We start from the raw sequence: 22,025 nt of genomic DNA, 5'->3' as shown, positions 1-22,025 counted from the left end.
GTGGCTATTGGCTTCTCTGCTTTGTACCCAAATCTGGGCCTCCCTCTCCTGCTCTGTCCTTGTTTCCTCTGCTCACTCTTGGACAACTTTATTGCTGGCCCTTTTCATCTGTCACATACTCATGATTCCTCCCTCCCCAATTTCTCTGGCCAACCGTATCCTGCCATTGCCCTGAGGCTTAGAACGTGGAAGAATTTAACTCCGATGAGCTCATAAAATCCTGTAAGCAGAAAGCAGAGCATTCTTTGCTGCTTTAGAAAGGGTGCTGGAGTTGAGGAGAGAGGGAACAAAGCCATATGAAAGAGAATCACCTTTCTCCACATCTCGTCCCTCTTGCTGTTGAAGTCGCCTGTGCCTGGAATGTCCACCAGCACAACGCCTTCTGGAATCAGCTCCGATTTGGGAAGAGTCACTTCCACCAGTTTGATCAAGGGCCAGATTTGTGTCTCAGCTGATCCTTCATCCCAGCCTCTCCTCTGAGTCCGGATGTAGGGGTCCAGCTTGAGAGACAGCTCTCCTGCCTGAGGAATAGGGACAGGTGACAGGTCACACACACCAGACATTCTCCCAGCACATCTACCTGAATGGGCTGTGACTCAGGTTCACCGAAGGTCCACCGAGAAACGTGAAAAGCAGCACCTGGGCAACAGGCACCAGGAGGCCTCAGATCCAGCCTGGAAGGGTCTAGACTCAGAACCAGAAAGGACGCTGGAGATCAGGAAGTTCAAGTTCCTTAACTGACAGATGCAGAAAACAAAGTCAGTTAGAACAGGCTTCACTGGATAATGAGTGTATCTTCTAAATTCCATTCCAGTTCTAAAATTAATGGAAGTCATATGCAATATTCTAAATTTGAGAGAGAGAGGATTCTTCCCACATGGTTAATGTGAGCATGTTCATTACCAGAAAGCCCTGACTGTGGAAAATGGATAGTGAGATGGTGAGCATATTTTCCAGATGGAAAATTGAAGTTGATCTTCAAAAAGATTTTAAAAATTTATCTTCCAAGTACCAAAAAAATATATTGACATATAGGCATTTCCAGGATGTTTTCGTGATGGTGGGTGAGATGGGGGATCACCCTCAGCCTGTTGTTTTTCACGAAACATATCTTGGTACCATGACATCTTCATGCCAGCTACTATGTATGGCAGCGAATCTCTATGGGATACTTCAGGGGAGAGAAGATTTGGGATGCACGGTAGTCATTGTTAATAAATATCTACAGAATGGTCCTGAAAGAAAGATAAAGTAAATTCTTAAGAGAGTTGAGATTAAGTCAGAGGATTTGTTGCAATCTGATTTAATTGCAGGGTAGGGAGTAAGAGGTTTCATCAATTCTAATCGAATCACAGGAAATTGTGAGAGAGGAAATTATAAAAGTTCTTTAAGATATTTTGATTAAAATATAAAGGAGATACAAAAAGAGCAACATAAAAGAAAAAGCACAGGCTTTCTGTAAGAAGAGGGCTCCACTCAATAAACTGGTGGAGGCGAGTCATGCTGGGAGGGAAACTCAGATTCCCTCACCCCAGCCTACAATCCCTGACCCAAACTCTGAATTTGTACCCTCATTCATGGAGATGTTAATTCTGTTCCTCTTGTTTCCATGGGTAAATTCGTAACACCGGGAAGGGATATTTCTAAATACAGAGTAGTGAAGAAATGAATATTATATTGATACCGTGGTGTAAGTTGTGTGTATTCAGATAAAGTAGCCAGTTTTATCATCATTACGTTTCTTTGGACGTGCTCGGTCTGTGTTTTAGATATTAGGAGCATAATGCGTTTTAACTATAATAGCCATTTAAATATAAGAAATGGCTACTACATTTGTTCCATTTTCTAGATATATAAGAGCTAAATGCCTTGAAAGGTTTAATTCATTTGACTTCTAAGTATGCCTGGTCAAGTATTTCAGTTTTTTTGAGAGAATCAAATATATTAAATTTGAACTATAAAAAGAAATGTTGATTAATTATGTAAGTAGCATTAACTTTGAAAGGAGGCTTTTCTATGGTAAACTTAGGAGATAACTGAATGTTAAATTTTAGAAACAGGTGTAAGTAATTGTTCTTGTTTCATACAAAAATTGCCAGATTTACAAATGGAATAACAATATATTAAAGGTGAATTTTCAGATGCAAGAAACACTAGGTTTTTAAATGTACAACATTAATAAGTTACAGATTAGTTGCCCGTGTATTCTGGTTTCATTTAAAATCGAATTTTAATTTAAATAAAATGAATATTGATCATAAAAATGAAGAGGGCATTGTTCTACTAGGTGCACATCCTGCCCTTCACCTGCACCAGCAGCATCCTGACTGTGTGTTTATTGGGGAAGGCAGTGGGTTGAGATTGGTCTCAGCCAATCTTGGCAAGTCTGCTTCTTGTTTTTTCTAGACTCTCCTTCAGCTCAGAGAGGCCATGTGACTCAGTCCTGAACAAGAAAGTCTACATGGAAATTTGTCGGGTGTGTTTCTAGGAAAGCTTTTACTTCCCAGTGAAAGAGGAGATGTGGTTGGTGCCACCTTTTTATCCATGTCTTCCTCCCATGAAGCTAGCTGTGAAGTCCAGCACTTCAGTAGCAGTTTTGTTACAATGAGGCAACAGATGTGGAAGGTCAGGGGAACCAGAGGGATGCGGCCATGGTTGAGCCACTGAACCAACCCACAGACCCAACTGCCCCCAGACTCCTTATGTGAGAAAATGAATAAATCCCTATTTGTTTAAGCCATTAAAAATTGGGCTTATTTTTTAAATTATTTGCCACCAAAAGCATCCTTAATTAATCTTCAAGTAACTGTAAATAGTCTTTCCTGTGGACAAAAACTCCCCATTCAGACACTAAAAATTCCCATTTGACAGCCATAAATAATGAAAAACCACTTTCTCATGGATACTTCTGATTTTGGTATCAACTTATTTCCAATAAGAACACTGTGCCTTGCGCAAATCCCCTAAAGGGATTCAACTGTTATCCTTGAGACTCATGAAAAGATAAAGACGTCCTGAACCCACCTCTTCCGCCTTGAGGGTGATGACTCTGGAGGTGGGGATCTTTCCTTTGGGCTTTGCCCTTAGTAACTCCTCATAGCTCTTCCTTTCCACCCCGTTTCCATAAACCATTTGTAGCTTCCAAATGGCTTCCTCCACTGCATCGTCCCTGTCCCAGGCATCCTCTTCTTCTCTGCCCAGCTGCTCAGGCCTGTGCAGGAGTTTCGTCAAGTTCTTCAGCTCCTGCTTCCACTCCTGCCAAGGCAGAGTGGGGGCCAAAGCCCCCCAGGACACAGATACAGAAGACACTGACAAAGAGAGAAATCCATCGTCCCTGTGGAGGGCAGGGGGCTGCATACCCAGGAAATCTAAAATCACCTAATCCCGTCAGGGATCATCTAATCCAACCCCCTGGTTTTGTCCATGAGGAAACAGGAACCCAAAGAGGGAAACGTCCTGCCCAAAGTCCCATGAAGAGCTGAGACAGGACCCACTAGAACCCCCATCTTGTTCTGTTGGACTTTCTCATTCTGTACTGTGTTCTTTTCGTTTAACGAAGACGTGAGCTATATTTACAAGGAACATAATGTTAGTCTCTGAGAGGGGGCGGGAAGGAAAGAAAAGGAAGAAGGATGAAAGAGAAGGAAGGAGGAAGGAAAGGAGGGAGAGAGGGAGGATAACAGGGAGGGAGGGAGGGAGGCAACACTTACCTGGTTGGAGAGTAGGTGGATTTTGGCTTCATACTGCTCACAGCAGCCTGAGCTCACTTGAACAATACATGATGTACATATACTTTCTCCAGACACTGGCAGAAACATGGCTTGCTGGATGATGGCATTGATCAGGGAGCTCTTCCCAGCCCCAGTGCTTCCAAATAATCCGACGTAGATTGGGTCCAGTGATGGTTTTTCAATCAAGGCAAGAAGCCTATTTCTAGATCGATTTAAAAATGCTCATTGTCACGGTTATCGAAGCATAGTGGGGAGATCATCAGAACAGAACACAAAACAGCTGAGTTCTAGGGACTTCCCTGGTGGCGCAGTGGTTGGGAGTCCGCCTGCCGACGCAGGGGATGCGGGTTCGTGCCCCGGTCCGGGAGGATCCCACGTGCCGCAGAGCGGCTGGGCCCGTGAGCCGTGGCCGCTGGGCCTGCGCGTCCCGAGCCTGTGCTCCGCAACGGGAGAGGCCACAACCGTGAGAGGCCCGTGTACCAAAAACAAAAACAAAAACAAAAAACAACTGAGTTCTAATCCTGGGCAAGTCACCGCATCTTTCTGAATCTCTGTTCTCTCCCTGGTCAAAGGGGAATATTCATCCCTGTTTACTATACAGAGTTGTCATGAGGATCAAACGAGATTATGCACAAATACTTGGTAATGATAATTCTACACAAACTCTACAATGTCTATATAGATGTGAGGTCTCCTTGTTTGTGTTCCATGGAAATGACATAGTCTTGATCTTAGAAATAAAGTTTATGCAGAGGTGAAGTGTTATTAGGAGCAACATGAAGAGTCTTACTGGGTGGGAGATGCGGCCTTGACACCACTCAAGTCCTTCTAGTGAGCTGGGCACAGGCCATTGAGGGCACAGGCTCAGAGTCCCACAGCCTGGGCTGGATTCCAGGCCCTTTCACTTACCAACCGTGTGACCTTGGTCAATGTCGGCCTCTCAGAGCCTCAGTTTCTGCAAAATGGGGGTGATAATAATGGCTCCTACTTTATAGGGGTATTGGGACACTTAAACGAAATTTGATATATATAAAGTATCTAGCAGATCACCTAGCAGCAGTGACAGCTCAATGAATGGTAACTATCGGAAATAACAATAATGGCCCGTAGCTACAGAACTTGTTGGCTTTCTTTGCTCTGTTTTTAATTGAAAATTCCCTTTCATTGTTGGAGAAAAGCACCTACCACCGTCTAAGGAAAGACATCCAAGTAAGATCTGATGGTAGCTGATGTCAGACTCACATGAGGTACTTGACACCATTAGGGATGCTGTCATCCAGGAACACAGACTGAATGAGTTTCTGGTAAGTGTTGCTCAAAACCCTTCTGGTCCGTGACTCCAGTTTTTCATCTGGAATCAACAGAGATGTATTAGCTGGGATGTACCTGGCAGGGATCAAGTACTTGGTCTCCACAAGAGGAATCTGCTCAATATTACAGAGAAAGTAAAAAAAAAAAAAAAAAAAAGAAAAAGAAATGAAAAGCCAATTAAACAAGAGAACAAGTTATCTGACATAAGAGATAATAGCTTGTGGGACAGCAATCATTGATAATGAGGGCATCGCATGAAGCCAGCCTGCTCTGAGGCTCAGTGTAACAGAAGTCACATAGGCTTCACCATGGGCTGTAGCCCTTCTAGATTCTTCTCTCCTGTGGTCATAAAAAGAAAAAAAAATGCAAGGACATCATATAAATACCCATGAAAGAACCAAAACAACCATTTTTCATTCACAGTTCTAACCAAGAAGAGATTATTTTTGTAACAAGCCTCCTATCCAGATTCTGAGAGATAAACTGTCATATTACATTATCTCTGCAGAGACTAGGAGGCCTCCATTTTTGGATCGGGATCATTCGGAGATGTCCCATCCTGCTTCTCAATGTAACCTTCTCTTCCTCTGAGCCTGTTAACACATTTGGAAAAGAACAGAGCCACATTAAAACAAGTGGCAGAGCCCTTTCGTGACACTCACATTCCTTAAGGGTGCTTTGTTCCACAGAGGGAAACGCTCGGAACCGCTGGTCTCGATCTGACCGTCTTCTTTTTTTCATTGGTTCTTTAAAGAAATCATCATCAACTAGAGATAAACAGAGCTTATATAAAACTATAGGTCTTGGGGGCATAGTATATGGCTGACCTTTAAACTATATGCAGATTTTTGACTTCGAAGCAGGGTGGGCGCTCTAACCCCTGCGTTGTTCAGGGGTCACTGTGTTTGCCTGACCTCTATCGATACACAAACCCAAAGAGTCTAGGAGGACCCCTGCCAGCCCTGGATGTCCGGGAGCTCATTTCAGAAGCAGCCCTGTTGGGCCATTCCTAATTCCCAGAGTCCCAGGACTCTGCATCTAGTTCCAAAACGCAGAGTCCGACATATCTCCCCCAGAAAATAAGTTGAAACGACATGAAAAGTTCCTGTTTGGGAATCCTGAGAAGACAAAATGGCTCGATATTCTTCACCAAGTGCCAAGGGTGTAAAGAGAAGCCCAAGATGGCTCAGCGTGGGGGTGGAGAAAGGCCCCTGGGAGATCTTTTCAAACAGGGAAATTGATTGGGAGCAGAATCAGAGGAAAGAACAGGCCACATGACCACGGCAAATCTCTTCTTCTCCCGGAGCCTCAGTTTCTTCATCTGTAAAATGAGCCGGCTGACAAAAATATCCATATAAGTAATACAAGAGTTTTGGAGGGTGCCCTCCCAGTGGACATCCTTCAGAGGTTAAATTGGGGGGCTTTCCTCCCGCTTCCTCACTGAAAGACATTAGCAGCCACTTCCTTACATGGGTGAGAAAAAAAAAAATTGCCAAGAAGCAAATCTTTGTAGTTCTGCAGAGCTTTATTCACTTTAGTGGCTTCCATCAGTTATGAAGTGAAGAACTGGAAGGGTCCATAAACCTCAGGAAAGGGTGTAACCAAAACTGTGTGTTTGGGTGAGTTTTAGAAAACACTCCCCTGGCAGGATTCGCCTGGTTAGAAAGGGGCAGTAGGTGGGGTCTTTGGAGTCAAGATTGTTGGAAATGGTTCTAACCCAGTGCCCCTGGGGCTGGCGTGGGCCTTAGGAAACGACCATGAGGTGACCTGGAAAAACAGGTGACCCCAAGAGTCATACTCTCTAAGCTCATAAAAGGGCGTGAGGCCTCCAAACCGAACATGACACAGGGTTCATACTCCTTCAAGAACCACAGAGAGGGAGTTTCGCTCAGGGACCCAGGGTGGCAGCCTGAGCAGAAGGCCCAGCCTCTGCCACTGGCCTGCAGACGCGGGTCTCCCAGATAACTCAGGCGGCCTCGGCCTCGCATCTTCCAGCACAGATTCTGCTGTGTTCTGGAGCCAGTTCACACCCCACAGAGTACTGCAGCACAGCCTGAGCTGTCTGCCAAAGCCCGAATCTCCGCGCCCTCATGCTCACACAGTGACAGGGAGTTGAGAGAACTTGTCCTTAGACCCTCTCTCTCAGACATTCTAACTTTACGAGTGAGCTCCACTCAAAGAAGCTATCCTGGCTCAGTCTAAGGACTGCCTTAGAAACAACCAAGGGGTTGCTGGCTCAGTGGCTATGCCGGAGTGGAATGGGCAAAGAAGAAAGAAGAACATGCCACTAGTTAGGGAGTTTGGGATGGACATGTACCCACTGCTGTATTTAAAATGGACAACCAACAGGGACCTACTGTATAGCACAGGGAACTCTGCTCAATCTTACGTAACAACCTAAATGGGAAAAAAGAATTTGAAAAAGAATAGATACATGTATCTGTATAACTGAATCACTGTGCTGTACCCCTGAAACTAACACAACATTGTTAATCAACTATACTCCAATATAAGATAAAAAGTTTAAAAAAAAGTGGAGCCAGATAAGGTTTTCCAAAGTCCCCAGATTATTTGATTATAATATGCAAATATCAATAGCTAACTTTGATAATTTAGCTTAAGTAAGGGAATACACTGTAGGTTAAACTTTTGAACCTAGATATTGATAGTAGGGGGGGTGACAGAATCACAGGATTTTACATTGGAAAACGATGTAAAGTATGTATGAATTGAGATGTAGAGTTCCAGAGAGATCAAGTGACTTGTTATAACGGGCACAGAGCTAGCAAATGACACAGCAAGAACAAAAAGCCAAGGATGTAAACTACAAGTCCAATGTTTTTTGACACACAATTACAGTCTTAATACTTTAAATTATTATACATTATGGTTTAATATTGTGGAAGATGTTTGTAACTTATTCTTCTATTTTATCCATGATCTCAGAGTGTGGAAAAGAAAAACATTTAGAGTTATAAATATGTCATGACTGAAGCTATCAAGTGAAATTCTAGAAAATCTGCCAATAGGTTTTAACAAAATAAAGCAAATAATTTTTAACCATTAAAAAAAAAAAAAACCAACATGCAACTTGGGCCCCTAGGCCAGCGGCCAGTGGCCAGCGGCCAGCTGAAGAACAATTTAGTACATGTTATAAACAGTGTCTTGGAATTCCAGTGTGTTTCCACCCTGCCTGTGGAAAGAAAGTAAAAGGATGGAGGGCCTTGATCTTGACTCTGTAACTCGGGAACTCTTTTGTGTAAACAACGTTTGCACAGTATCTTAGCCACATGTACCAAAGAGTCTCAGTACAGCCCATGTATCCTGGCCTTTATTTCAATTTTGTAAAGACTGGCAATTAATCTGATCAAAGTTTGGAAGCTTATTTCTCAACTAAAGCAAACGCTGAGAAGTCAGATAAAACAGCAAGGTTTTAAACTTTTCCTTCAATTTCTAAAATGAAAAAACCACATGGAAAGGAAAAAGTACTTCATCTGGGATTTAAACCACTTAAGGGTAGTGGTTTTACATTAAACTGTAACCGGAGTGAATTGGTGTGAACTGGCCACATTCATTCGTCCCTGTAGTTGCTCAAGCACTCCCTCGCCTTTTCCAGCATTTTACACTGATTTATTCGAAGGAAGAGCAGAGGGGTGAGTAGGAGCAATCCAAAGAAGTCTACCTTAGTCTCTGCTGCTGTTGCTTCTTGTTGCCACAAGGTGTCGCTTTTGACAACTGCTCTCAATACAGGCTCTGTGTTGATCCAGACCGTTGCCAGCACCTGCCGCAGATCTTCCCAGCAGAACGCCCCACGCCTTCAGGGCTAACCTCAACCAAGGGGTCCCCAGAGTTGCAGTTCCTTCAGTTTTCATGCCCAGCCACGTCTCAGATGCTAGCACTACCCCACTGACCCAGAAACACTGATCCCTTGCCCTTAAAGGAATTCATCCCCAGGAGTGAAGCAATTTTTCCTCTTCAATTCTCAAAACACGAAGGATGTGATACACCCTGCTTTCTGCACATAGGGGTTACTCCCCTGCATCTTCCGAGGGAAGGTTCCCTCCTTGTCTCCGGGGGCCCTACACCCAGCCTTCTAGGAAGGGGGGCCACCCTCACAGACTCCAGTGTTGTTCACCCTACAACTCTCCTTCTAAGGAAAGCACCTGCAGTGATTCCAGGGGCTCACCTTGCCCGTTCTGAGAGGGCTACCCCCAGAAAACCCAAGATGGTTTCCTGGAACCTTCTTTTAAAGGAGGGGGGATCACAAATGTAATTGCTGGTCAGACAACCCACTGTACTATGAATGGGGTATTTTAGTTGTTACTGAAATAATTGATGTCCATTCACTGTTAAAAATGTGTCGTGAGAAAGCAGCTTCTGAATAAAGAGCAAGGAACAATGGCCGTAGTTCAATACAGTCTCAATACGTTTGCCCTTGATTATATAATGGTAAATAGTTCCCATTCATTTCATCAGGTGATATTGTAGGGATGTTACCTGGATGTGGCTCCTGACCCACACAATCTTCAGTTTCTGCCATTTCCTGTGTGTATCACCAGCTTTTGTCCACTTAGAGCGTCAGCCTGAAAAAACATGCACGCAAAGTACAAGGGTGGAGGTGGGAGGGGTAGACTGCAGAAATTGTAAATACAAAGCAAAAAACCAAAAATAACATGTAATTTTGCTTACGCTTTCTCTCCCCAGGTAGATCCCAAGCTTCTAAAGGGCGGTGGCCATTCTAATTTATTTTCAAATCCATCACAACAGCGAATTCACTACACGTTGGTTTAAATATGACAAAAATCCATGTTTGACTATTGGTTTTCAACAGTAGTTGTATCCGTAGAACTTTAAACTGAAAAGACTGAGATCTTTAAGGCAACTCACTCTGAAAAGAGAATAAACCTCTAGTGACCAGACCCTTGAAGGTGAAGTTATATAGCTTTGCTGCTTTGGGAGACATCGGTGCCCCCATCAGGTAACCCTTGAACTCCTTTGCCAGTGATGTCGAGTCCCAGGAGGTCTCAGCAAGTGTCTGGGAGTTGGATGGAATATTTGATACTCCTGGGGCCCCCTGGAGTTGCCCTGAGTGGGGGAGGAGAGGTGCAACAACTAAGGTCTCTGGATCTTCCTCACCAGCCCACCCAACACTTCAATGAGGAAGACACCCCTACTGGGGGCTACGAGAAGCTCCGCCTCATGGGGCATCTGCAGGTGGCAGGGTGGGTGGAGAGAAGGAGAAGTGCTCCAAAAGAAGGGCCAGATCCAACCTGTCTCTAGTCCCGGGCACACAGGCTTGGGCACAGAGGGAGAAGTGGGTCCGTAAAGGCTCAGAACAGTGGGCCCTGCTCCCCTGGAGTGTCTTTGTCCCCACACGTTGAGGAGAATCTGAGGGACACAAGTTGGGGGGCATCTGTGCTTCTTCTCCACTTCTGATGTTGCTATTTGGATCACTCAGCCGCGTAATTCAAAAGCAGAGAGTCACCAGCCCTTCTGAAATATGCAAAAGCCCACCTGACCTGTCAACCCCGACTAGACCCACAGGCCGTTAGTTGTGGAGACGGCGCCTCGTTTACATATTACCCCCAAACAAAAATCACCACTCATCAGTCGAAAGAGCCTCTTATTCTTAGTTTGCATCATGGGTATCAAACCAAACAAATGGTTTCTGTACTTGGTGGGTTTTTGTTGAATGTGGGGTGAACCGTACTATGTACAAGGTCCTGAGCCTTCACTAGAGCTCCTCATATCTCCGTTCTTCATCTTGAGGCTCCCTCTCAGACCACCCCAAATCCTTGCGGTTCTCCGAGGCAGGGAATCCAAGAAGAAACGTGCTTCCGTGTAGGGTACCCTTCCCCTCTTCTTCCTGGTGAATTCCTACTCTTTCTTCAAGATCTTGTTTATTTCCTCTGTGCAACTGTGTCCTGATTCCCATTCATTCCCTTCTTGTGTCACCACTGCTCCAAGGACATCTGTGCTATGATGCTTGCTATGCTTCCTTTATGTCTCTTCCTCTTTACTGAACCGTGAGCTATTTCAGGTCATAGTGCATTGATTTCAATGCTGCATTTCTATCATGAAGTGCAATGACTGACGTTAATGCTGAATGACTGAATGAAGGAAATCGTGGTGGGAAGCTTTTGATGAGATTCTATACCAAAGGATGTTTTAAAATCAAATTCATTTTGATAGGACTGCTCCATAGGAACTGAGAATGCTCAGCTTGAGGAAGGGAAGACACAGGCTAAGGCAGAAGACAGGGAGAGGACTTCGTAGTGGTCTTCAAATACTTGACCTTAGAGCTGCATATAAAAGACAGACGATGCATGTTTCCAGTGGTCCCAAGCAGGGAGAACTAGATCCACTAGGTGTAAAGTATGAGAAAGCACATTTTTGCTGAACATTCTCTGGTAGTCAGAGTTGTCCAAAATGGAATGTAACAAATTTTCTGCCCCAGAGGTGTCTAAACCTTTACTGGTACAGCAACCTAATAATAGCATTGGACTAGATGGATTTTAAGGCTTCTTTAAATCCCAAGATGCTGTGTTCTTGCTCGAAATGGTCACCAGTAAAGCTGGTGATGGGAGGGCTCTACGAGGTCACTAAAATTCATGAGAGTTTCCTGATTGGAAATGCTGAGTTAGAAATGCTAAACCGCATCAAAACCTAGGCGAGTTAGGAGGAAAAAATATGGTAATGTCATCAATAACTTTAGATGAGGAACTGGGAATTGCCCCTCAGAAAGAGATCTGTTGTTTTCTGAAGACAGCAGCTCCATGAGCCATAGTCACACAAAATGTTAGGCATCATATCACAGTGGGCACTGGAAACAAAACAACATGTGTGGTCCTCCCAGGGGACAGATCCACTGTAGACCTTCAGGACAGCTTATTCTGCTAGTCAAATGCCAGGAACAGTTAGAGAAGCCGGATGAAGCCCCAGAGAACTAACAAGTTGCTAAGTGTTACCACCATTTGAACACTGAGATTAAGGCCCTTCAATCCAAGACGGAAGAGGGCTTGGAGTACAAGCAGACGTGTTCGCCAAATTCTAGAATATGGGCAGTTTTGGGCTCCCCAGGGTCACAGGACTTTACTGATTAAATCAACAGTGCACAGTGGCCAGCAAGGGTTATTGGCATGTAACTGTCTGGGGTTAGATTGGGTTTAGCTGCTTGCAATGCACACCAAACCATGAGCCTCCCACTATAAAGCATCTATGGTACCAGTATAGGAGTAATGTGTGACCCCTAACTGAAATTTGGGGAAACTGGAAATTATTTGAGTTGTGGTTGTGGTGAATTCTGCTTCATTTATTCCTCCTGCCAATGTTCCAACACTGGCAGAAAGGGCCCATTCGATTGATAAACGAAGACACCGGAAAATGGAAAGGGATCGTTTACTAAAAGGCTGAAGAGGCAGAATGAAATAAATGCCAAGCACTTACAGAGGAAAACCTATAGACAAACATATCAATTAATAGGAGATAGTGTGGTATAGCCCCTCAGTATATAGCCATTGAGTTAAACTAAATGATATGGTGGGAAGGGCATTAAGCTTGAAATCAGGTGTGGCAGTTTCCAGTTCTGGCTTTGCCAAAATCAGAGGAGCCATAGGACTTGAGACCCATCATTGTACCACTCTGGGCCTTAGCTTTCCCATCTATAAATTGAACTAGTCCTTAAGGTGCGAATGTTCTCTGATTTAGTTGGGAGCCAAAAGGATTAAGTTCTTATTTTGAAACGTCACTTGCCATGGAAACCAAGACTGTTACCAATAACTAGGGCTCCTGTGTCATCAAAAGCAGCACAGCTGAGATTATGGTCATTTCAGGTTCATTTTGCTTTGAAGAGCAAAAGACCCATAGTCCTTCCTCAAATTATGTTGGGCTCCACTTTCCACCAAAGAGAGGTAGCAACGATGGTATATTTTGTGAAAATTTGTTTCTGTAGAGGAGCAGTTGAAAACGTCCAAATGTATTGCTCACACGGGCAAGCTTTTTATGTGTGGTTTATTTCACTTGTATTTCAACTGTGTGGTTAACAGTTAAGTTTTTCTCTTAGTACTTATTTACATTCGTGTGCACTGAGCCTAAGAATAGCATCTTTTAAATGAGACTCTCTGCATATTTATCTAAATGTGGGAAGGTTGCACAGAACCAGTTTCCTGTCAAATAACTGTGACTATTGACACCTTTTCTTGCTTCTCTTGCTCTCCTTTCCTTCTGTTTGTGTTTGCTTACTGCCTTTTTTCTTAAGAGAACATAACAGAGGTGACACAAATGCAATGGTCACTCCTATACTAGAACAGCTTCATGTAGTGGAATTAAATAATGCTCTTGAGCCCCTTCTACAGATTTGGACACTGAGGCCCAGAGAGGGGAAGGGACTTGTCCAAGGTAACGTAGTGAGTCCAAGTTCCGTGTTCTCTTCATTCCACCAAGCAGCCTCTAAGTGGTACTATTTAAACAAAGTCTCTGGAGCTTAAGAGTAGGAGAATGAGGGAACAGTGCCCACAAATGAGGGGCTCCCTCTAATGCATGATGAAGGCATTCGGGGAGTGAAGGCTGTTGAGTAGCAGGGAGAGTGGGAACTTGATAAAAATTGTGCTTAGGGGCTCCAGCTGAAGCTACTGTCTGCAAATTCTTCAATGCCCTCAGAAGAAAACAAGCCAGACTGTGTGCGGGGTGTGTGCGTGTGTGGTGAGGTGGGGAACGAGTAGTACATTTCACTGCCTTCAGTCCGTGTCCGAGGCAAACTGCATGTGTTTATTAAGAATGACAAGCGTCCAGGTTTCTTCTCCTCCTTTAGTCAGAATCTCATCCCACCTTCCCTTGCTTCCCATTAACCCCTCCCGACATGATTCTTGTTTTCCTTTCATTTCTGTCCCCTATCCACCATCCCAAGGTAACACTGATAGGAAAAAATTTAAATGCTTCAATTAGCAAAGTTCCTTGAAGGGGCATTTTGATCATTAACATTGGTTTATGCCCTACTTTTAACAAATGTGGGAAGTGCTCAGTGCTTAGTAAACACTGAATAAATATTTGTTGAATGAATGAAGCGTGTCATTAATAATGGCAGGAATTATATTCATTCATTCAATAAATATCTGTTGAGTGTCGACTGTGTGCCAGGCACTGTTCTAGGTGTTGGGGACACATCAGGGAAGAAAATGGGCAAGGTGTGCCCACGCCCAGAGCTTATATTCCGGACTGGGAGTGGTGTCGTGGGAAGTACTCAGGTTTTGGAGTTAGAATGCCTGGATTTGGAGATCCTGCTCTGGTATTTCAATGTAACACTGAACAAATCACTTAATCTCTCTGAGCCTCAGTTTATCCAAGTATAAAATGAGAATTAAAAATACTTATGTCTGGAGTTCATCGTGGGGACTAAATGTGACATTGCATGCATAGTTGGTCTACAGACACTTATGCATCTGTACAAATGTAATTGTCTTTCAGAATATTTGGTGAAGACAGTTAAACACGAAATCAGTACGAATATTTACCCAGGCAAAGTCTATTTATTTTGGGGGAACAGATGCCACCTTAATGATAAACTGACACCCCCATTCTTGTCCCCATTGACCAGTCGCCTTGAAGGTTCTATGCACTTGGTAGAGTCTTGTACCCTTCTCACAGGGAGGTAGCTGAAGAATGAAATAAGGGCAAGGAGGAGATCCTTAATAAAATGATGGAATGTTGATGACGTTTAGGATTTATCTCCTTTCTGTTTTTAAATCTTAAATACCTCTGGTGTTGGCAAAATTTCCTAGCCACTTTATTGGACATTGCACTGCTCTTCCAGACTAGGTACATTCCAAAGGAACAATTTAAACACGTTAGCTTAGAGGCAAAAGTGAAACAAGGGCCTTCAAACCCCCAAAGGAAAAGAGTTCTGTTTTGAGCATTAATGCATCAGCAAACGTGTGCAACATCAGAAGCACAGCCCTGGGAGGCAGATACAGTAGAGAAGGCATTGGGATGACACGCCTCCATCCTTCTCCCCCAGGCGAATAGGTCAGTAAAATAAGCAGACATTTTCATTACGTACTTTATCAGATTCTAAGGAAATGAACTTGAATCCTCTCATATTGTTTCCTCAAACTTGCCGAAGTTAATGAGACTTTTAACTCTGTAATCTTCCTCCCTAAACTCATAACGCCAGTCTAATCCTGAGAAAAAAAGGACAACTCTCAATGGAGGTGAGCCCTACAAAATGTCTGACCAGGACTCCTCAAAACTGTCAAGGTCATCAAAAACAATGTCACAGCCAAGAGGAGCCTAAGGAGACATGACAACTAAATGTGATATGGTGTCTTGGATGGGATCCTAAAACAGAAAAAGGACATTAGGTAACAGCTAAGAAAATCTGAATAAAGATAGCCTTTAGTTAATAATAATATTATAAATGTTGGTTCATTCATTATAATAAATGCATCATACGAATGTAAGATAAGAGGGGAAACTGGGTGTGGGTTCTATGGGAACTCACTGTACTATCGTCTCAATTCTTCTATAAATCTAAAGCTATTTTTTTAAGCAACCATAAGTTACAGCGTAAATTGCATAAGAGAAACAACTTACCAGACGTCACTTTTTCTGCTTCAGCTCCAGGATTCCCAAAAGAAGACAGTGGCAGCTTCTTTGCCTTGGTCTCGGTATGTGGAACCAGCCGGGATATAGAGCCCTTTGTAGCCACAGTCATAAAGCCACATTTACCAATAAGCAGAAGTGAAACTAATTTGTCATCTGAGGGCTATTTATGATGACTTCCCCCCTCAGAAACTGATTCATGCTATTTGCCTCTTTCATTTAAACTTAAATTGTATGTGAACTGGGGCTCTTATATTCTTTCTTCTCTGCCCTATCCCTACAGGTTAGTCATTTTTCCCTTCCAAATAGATTGCAGGATCCATCCTGCAGCATTCTTTCTTTGAGGATGAGAATTATTCAGATGGATCTGACTTACATGAGCAAGAGAGGAAAAATGCCCCCGTCCCAAGAGAGACAAAGTACTCATTTCCCTCCCCCCGCCCCCTGCCAAATACAAGACAACTGGGAGAGATGGATAATATGAGATGATGAAGATAAACTGATTCTTGATACACAATCTTGAAATTTACCGAAACCCATACAACATTGGATTGTTTGATTGTAGAAATGTCATACAGTTTTAAATAACTCTTTCTGGAACTTAAATTTTACATCCATATTTAAAAAACAGAAAAACAAGTATTTTTAAAACGCTGTCCAGGAGAAGAAAGCAGAACCTACTCCACATTGCTATATCTGACAACCCCAAAAATCACATCAAGTACAGGGGAAAAATATGGTTTTTAACCTTCAGCTTCAGGTAGTGTTTGACCCTCAAAGACAGAGTCAGTCATTACTAGGATAACCCTCGGTAACTGTAGGTATGTTTTTAGTCCAAAGTGGGGATTCAGAAAGCAAAAAGGTCAAAAAGAATGTGGTCTTAAAAATTGCTTTGAACTTTTAGCAAGATGGCTGCCTTATCCATAAGAAAACCATAGAAATACCAATATAAAGTTCAAAACAAAGAAAATCAGCGTGAATAACATCGTTAGTGTTGGATCTACTTATCTCTGGGCAAAATCATACCTTATATTCATGACATATGTGCTGAGCTCTCCCTCTACTGGCTGTTTCTCTGCTTCAACAGGTAACTGTATTCTTAATCAGAGGTGCTACTAAAGTACCTAATAACTGACATTAATTTTGGTCCTTTTTATATATATATAAATTTATTTATTTATTTATGGCTGCGTTGGGTCTTCGTTGCTGTGCGCGGGTTCTCGTTGCGGTGGCTTCTGTTGTTGCGGAGCACGGGCTCTAGGCGCGCGGGCTTCAGTAGCTGTGGTCCAAAGGCTCTAGGGCACAGGCTCAGTAGTTGTGGCACACGGGCTTAGTTGCTCCACGGCATGTGGGATCTTCCCGGACCAGGGATCGAACCTGTGTCTCCTGCATTGGCAGGCGGGCTCCCAACCACTGCGCCACTGGGGAAGCCCAATTTTGGTCCTTTTTAAAGCTGCCTGGGTCCTTGACACCTGCTGTTGGACATCTGAACGCTAGGTCCTGAATGCTCAGTTAGAAGTTTGGGCAAACTACCAGGCTGAATTTTTATTGAACTCACTGGAACCACTGACGCAATTGAAAGAGAGCTTCCACAGAGCCCCACCATCACACCCAACCACCTCTCAGGATCTGCATCACCTGCTCCGCCTTCCAGCCTGTAAATGGATGAACTACCTACGCATGTGCCCATCAAAAGCTAATCCCTTCTCATGTGCACCAGATCCCACCCCCTCTCTCCAACCGCAGGACGAGGTACTTTCCCTTCTTCATTCATCAGCTTTTCACTCTCCACTGGATTATTCCCATCGGCACACAAACATGCTGTTATTTATTCCATTTTAACAAACATTCCCTCTGACCCCGGTTTCCCTGCCAGCTACTGTCGCATTTCTCTGTATTTTATGGCGAACCCCCTCAAGAGTTGTGTCTAAACTTACTGTCTCAAATCTCTCTCCTTTCAATCATCAACCCACTCCAGTCAAGCCTTCACTTCTACCATTCTGTGAAACTGTTCTTGTCAAAGTCCCCGGTGACCCTAGTTAATTTTCAACTGTCTTCTTGACCCATCAGCCGCATTTTACCCAGTGGATCACTCCCTCCTCCTTAACACACTTTTTCCACTCGGCTTCCAGGAACCACACTTGCCTAGTTTTCTTCCCAACCTCCCTGGAGGCACCTCCTCAGCCTTCTTTTCTAGTTACTTCTCTTTCCTGCTGATAATAGAATGCCCCAGAGCTTAATCTTTGGTCGCTTTCTTTTCCACGTTCACCCAGTTTCATGGCTTTAAATATCACCTGTATGCCCACAACTCTCACTTGATTATCTCCAGCCCCAATCTTTGTCGTGTCTTACTGCTCACTAGGCATCCCAAACCCAATGCATCAAAATTAAGCCCCCCACACTCCCCCCGCAAACCCCACTCCACCTACAATCTTCCCCATTTCAGCTCAGGGCAACTACACAGTTCCAGTCCCTCAGTCCAAAAGCTTCCGTGTCACCCATGATGTTGATGCCTGTCTTTCTCCCACATACCACATCTGGCTGTCGGGAAGTCTTGTTGAAATCTTCCAAGCATATTCAGAATCGGAACACGCCTCACTGCCTCCACTGCTTACTACCCTGATTCAAGTCATAATCATCCCTGGCCTCGTTCAGCGGTTCCCAAACTTTGCTGCATTTTGAAATCACCCAAGGATCTTAAAAAATACTAATGCCTGGCTGCCACCCCCTTGAGATTTTGATTTAATTGGTTTGGGATGTGACCTGGGCACCAGGATTTTTCACTTCTCTCCAGGTGATTCTCATGTGCATCAAAGTTTGGGAATCCCCGGCATAGGTATGCTAACAGCCACCTAACTGATCTCCCTACTTCTACCCTTCCTCCCTACAGTCCATTCTCAACACAGCAAATAGAGGTACTTTTAAATTATAAATCAGATTATATCTCTGCTAAAAACTCTCCAATGGCTCCTCATGTGCCGAGTAAAAGGCAAAGGCTTTACACTGGCCTACAAGGTCTTACCTGAGCTGCAGTGTCCCCCATTGCACCCCATCACTTCTCTGACCTCTATTACACTTCCCCTGGTTCACTGCTCAACTGACAGCGGCCTCCTTACTTTCCTTGAATACACCAGGCATCCTCTCTCCCTAGGACCGTTGCTCTAAGTGTTCCCTCTGTCTGAAATACTCTTCCCCCAGATATCTGCATATCAAATATTAGCTCAAATACTACATTTCCAATTATCAGTTAAAATCTACAAATGTACTACCCATCTCTTTCTCTTGTGTGAGGTAAAAGAGTGATGAGGTAGAGGATGGTGTCTTCATTTTAAGGAAGATTGGGGAAAGAACAGAACTGAAGTAAAAGCAGAGTTCCTTTTGGGACATGTTAAGTTTCCAATACATATCAGACATGCAGATCTAACAAGATGTCAAATAGGGAAGAAGTTGGAGTTGGACTATAAAAATGGGATCAGACAGATGGTGTTTAAAAGCTCTGGTACTCTGGGGATCACGTTGGGGAAGACAAGGCTGAGAAGTGACCCCTCTGGTACACCAATATTTTGAGATGATATACAGGATTGAGAAAAAGCAGAAGAAAAACTCAGAGTGTGGAGGGTCCTATCATAAAAGACTTCCTAAGTAGCTAACTTATGTCACTTGGTACTGGGATGACAATAAGAACACATAAATGCTACTGAATTTGTCCTGCTGGGCAGTCAAAAGACCAGGACAGTTTCAGTGTCATGGTGAGGTCAAAGACTTGGAGGTACCTCAGTTCTAGTGGAAAGTAAGCAATTGGAAACAGCACAGATTCCTGTCTTTATTAACGAGCGGCGTTCTTAATTTCTGGTCCATGAACAAAGGAGATCATGGATGGGTTTCAGGAAAACATGATTCCAAGTCCTGCCTGCAAACACTACAAAACTTTGTGCGTGTGTGCGTTTTTCTGGAGAGACCTCCAGAGCTTTCATGATGGTTATTGATAACGCGCCATTCATCTGAGACCAGGGGGATCCACTGGCGTCAGAGCCTGAACCTCAGATCGTTACTTGATTCCTGCATGGTCTCTTCCAGGCTCTGAATCTAGTTTCCCGCGATCCCCACTCACGTTCCCGCCCAGCCACCCTGGGCGCAACGCACCCTGGGCTCCTCCACCTTTATTTAGAGACCACCCACATCCACCCTCTTATCTAGGTTTCCTGGCACAGCCTCTGTCCATAAGCTCTGTCCTGTCGCTGTGCTGCCCAGATCGCGGTTTCTAATGCCCAAGCTGCCCTTAGGGAACCCTACAACCCTTAGACTCCAGCCTGCTTCGCCCGGGCCGCAGCTTTGCCCCGCCTCCTGGAGCTCTGCGAGCAGCTGCAGGGAAGCTGGGCGGACCCTTGCGCGCGCTGTCTTCTGGGAACAGCTTTACGATAGATTGATCGTCATTTTACGACAGGACAGGGTTGCTTTGTGGCTGTTAATTTTCCCAGAGGTCCGAGTGGGTAGCGCTACATTGTCTGGGGTGGCGGCTGCTACGACAGCGGAGAGATGAGGCAGAAGCGGAAAGGTGCGATAAGGGAGGGGGAGCGGGGCGGTGGTAGGGAAGGGGCGAACCCCGGGTCCTCAGATGCTGAAGCCAGTTTTTCCCGCGGGAATCCGCTACCTCATCCAGTCTCCCCAGCCACCTGTGGTCCGTCTGTGGCCTCCAGCCCCCTGCTTTCTCCTTTCACCTGTTGTGTTTTTTGAACCAGCTTATCCTTCCTCTTCCTTTTTGGCAGTCACTTGGTGTCTTTTGCATAAAGGACAAAAGCTCTAGTCCAAGGTATACCCTCCAAGAAGTTAACGTGGTCGGTGGACCTAACACGTTCTCGGACTCTTAATTTGCTAAGATTCGTTTTACGACACATTTCATGTGCTTTTTTTATCTGAGATTGTTTTAAAGCTCAAAGTTAAAAAAAGAAAGAAAACCACTGAATTATTCTTGGATTCTGTGGGGGCAGTTAGGCAGCCATTCCCGTTTGTATTACCTCCTGAGTTAGCGTGGAGCAATTCCACCTTTAGTTTTTCAGCCGAATGGAGTCAAATTTCAAGTATTTTCTCACAGGTGCTAGTGTTATCTCTGTAAGCTCAATTGAGCAGTCGGTCTAATAATAGTGATGGGTATGATAACTATGGCTGCCATCTGTTGAGCCTTTGCTAATAATTCTTAGGCTGATATCATTGCCTTTTCACAAATGAAGAAGCCGAGATTAAAAGAGTTCAGTAACTTTCCTAGCCCAGAAGTGGTTTGTCGGGCTGTCTCTGTGAACCCCAAAAACATAAAATTAAAAAAAAAAATCTGTTCCTTAATCACTGTGCCTCTTGGCATCAACTGCTCCAAGTGTCCAAGTTACCTTCAGTTGTTTTGTGGCATCAAATTCTACATGCCCCTAATTGATTAGTCATCTTCTCCCTCTAACTTGCTCCTCCATCTCCAGCTTTAAACTTTTGACTTTATTTATCACCAAGTCCTGTTAGTTCTTATAGAAATTGCTTCTTGAAATAGTTTATTCCTCATCATTCTAGCCACTATCCCCCTAACCCACCTTTATTAAGAACTGATATTTGAATAATACTTTGGCTTTCATATATACATTACTTTTGTTGATTCTTACTGAATCTTGTGAAAGATATGTATGGATTATCCTAATTCTACAGACAAGGAAATGGGAGCTCAGAAGCCATTCATCTTCCCATTATCACACAGCCAGTAGGGTTTGGAAGCTAGAGACTGAGTCTGTCATCCAAGTTTTTTACTGTAAATCTGTTTTGTTTTATTTTTTAACAATGTTGCCTTTCAAGAGCCTTTTACTTAGTATCCAGAGGATGTGTATTCTTTTCATCTTCTGAATCATTTTTTGTATCCTCTTTTTCTTTAGTATATTTTGTATACAGTTGACCCTTGAACAATGGAGGGGGGTGGTCGGGGGCACTGACCCCTGCACAGTTGAAATTCTGAGTGTTGCTATCTCCGCCTGAAAAACAAAGGAAGTGATAAATGACTCACCAAAGGGCAGGAAGCTGAAACAGTTTGGATAGAATCAGGACTCAGATCCTCAAACACAGACTTTTCCCCACACTTAGTTAATTTAAGGATCTGTAAAATAAAAATACAGGTACTGTATTTATTTGAAAAAATCTGCATATAAGTAGACTTGTGCAGTTCAAGCCAGTGTTCAAGGATAAATCTGTACTTATTTTCTTTCAACACTACTTTCATCTTTTTACTCCCAAACTTGAGCACATATAATTCTCCACTGTGTATTGCATCCTATTTGAATGCCTTTGCCTTGTAGCCAGTGTACCCTGTAATCTGTTCTTACTGAACCCTGTCAAAAAGCCTCTATTGTAGTTAGGCAG

At 43.8% G+C, this 22,025-nt stretch overlaps 2 protein-coding genes across 17 annotated transcripts in view; one reads left to right on the top strand and one right to left on the bottom strand.

The window, feature by feature from the left end:
• The window catches only part of NUGGC (nuclear GTPase, germinal center associated), a 47,668-nt gene extending 31,935 nt beyond the window's left edge, over positions 1-15,733 (bottom strand). For 4 of the 13 annotated variants that reach the window (XR_003790705.1, XR_003790706.1, XR_003790707.1 and 1 more), the window contains exons 1-5: positions 5,705-6,001; positions 4,974-5,082; positions 3,711-3,933; positions 3,025-3,255; positions 312-521 (exon numbers count right to left, since the gene is read on the bottom strand). Coding sequence is in view for 10 of the 13 variants with exons in the window: in XM_029201933.1 (XP_029057766.1) it covers positions 312-521; positions 3,025-3,255; positions 3,711-3,933; positions 4,974-5,082; positions 5,705-5,855 (924 nt within the window). In the remaining 3 variants the exon portion in view is untranslated. Of the gene's footprint in view, positions 1-311; positions 522-3,024; positions 3,256-3,710; positions 3,934-4,973; positions 6,002-8,724; positions 9,316-9,539; positions 9,626-9,731; positions 10,136-15,629 lie in introns of those variants that run through there. The other 9 variants (XM_029201934.1, XM_029201936.1, XM_029201935.1 and 6 more) reach the window with 9 other exon arrangements.
• Positions 15,734-20,027: 4,294 nt separating this feature from the next.
• Positions 20,028-22,025, top strand: part of ELP3 (elongator acetyltransferase complex subunit 3) — a 114,779-nt gene continuing 112,781 nt past the window's right edge. For 3 of the 4 annotated variants that reach the window (XR_003790708.1, XM_029201945.1, XM_029201946.1), the window contains exon 1: positions 20,073-20,193. Coding sequence is in view for 2 of the 4 variants with exons in the window: in XM_029201945.1 (XP_029057778.1) it covers positions 20,175-20,193 (19 nt within the window). In the remaining 2 variants the exon portion in view is untranslated. Of the gene's footprint in view, positions 20,194-22,025 lie in introns of all 4 variants that reach the window. The other variant, XM_029201947.1, reaches the window with a different exon arrangement.

The sequence above is a fragment of the Monodon monoceros genome, unplaced genomic scaffold, assembly GCF_005190385.1.
Source record: "Monodon monoceros isolate NGI ecotype Baffin Bay Population unplaced genomic scaffold, NGI_Narwhal_1 Super_Scaffold_5, whole genome shotgun sequence".
Taxonomy (NCBI): Eukaryota; Metazoa; Chordata; class Mammalia; order Artiodactyla; family Monodontidae; genus Monodon; species Monodon monoceros.
Note: the sequence above shows the minus strand (reverse complement) of the source record. Positions and strands in the feature narration are given on the sequence as shown.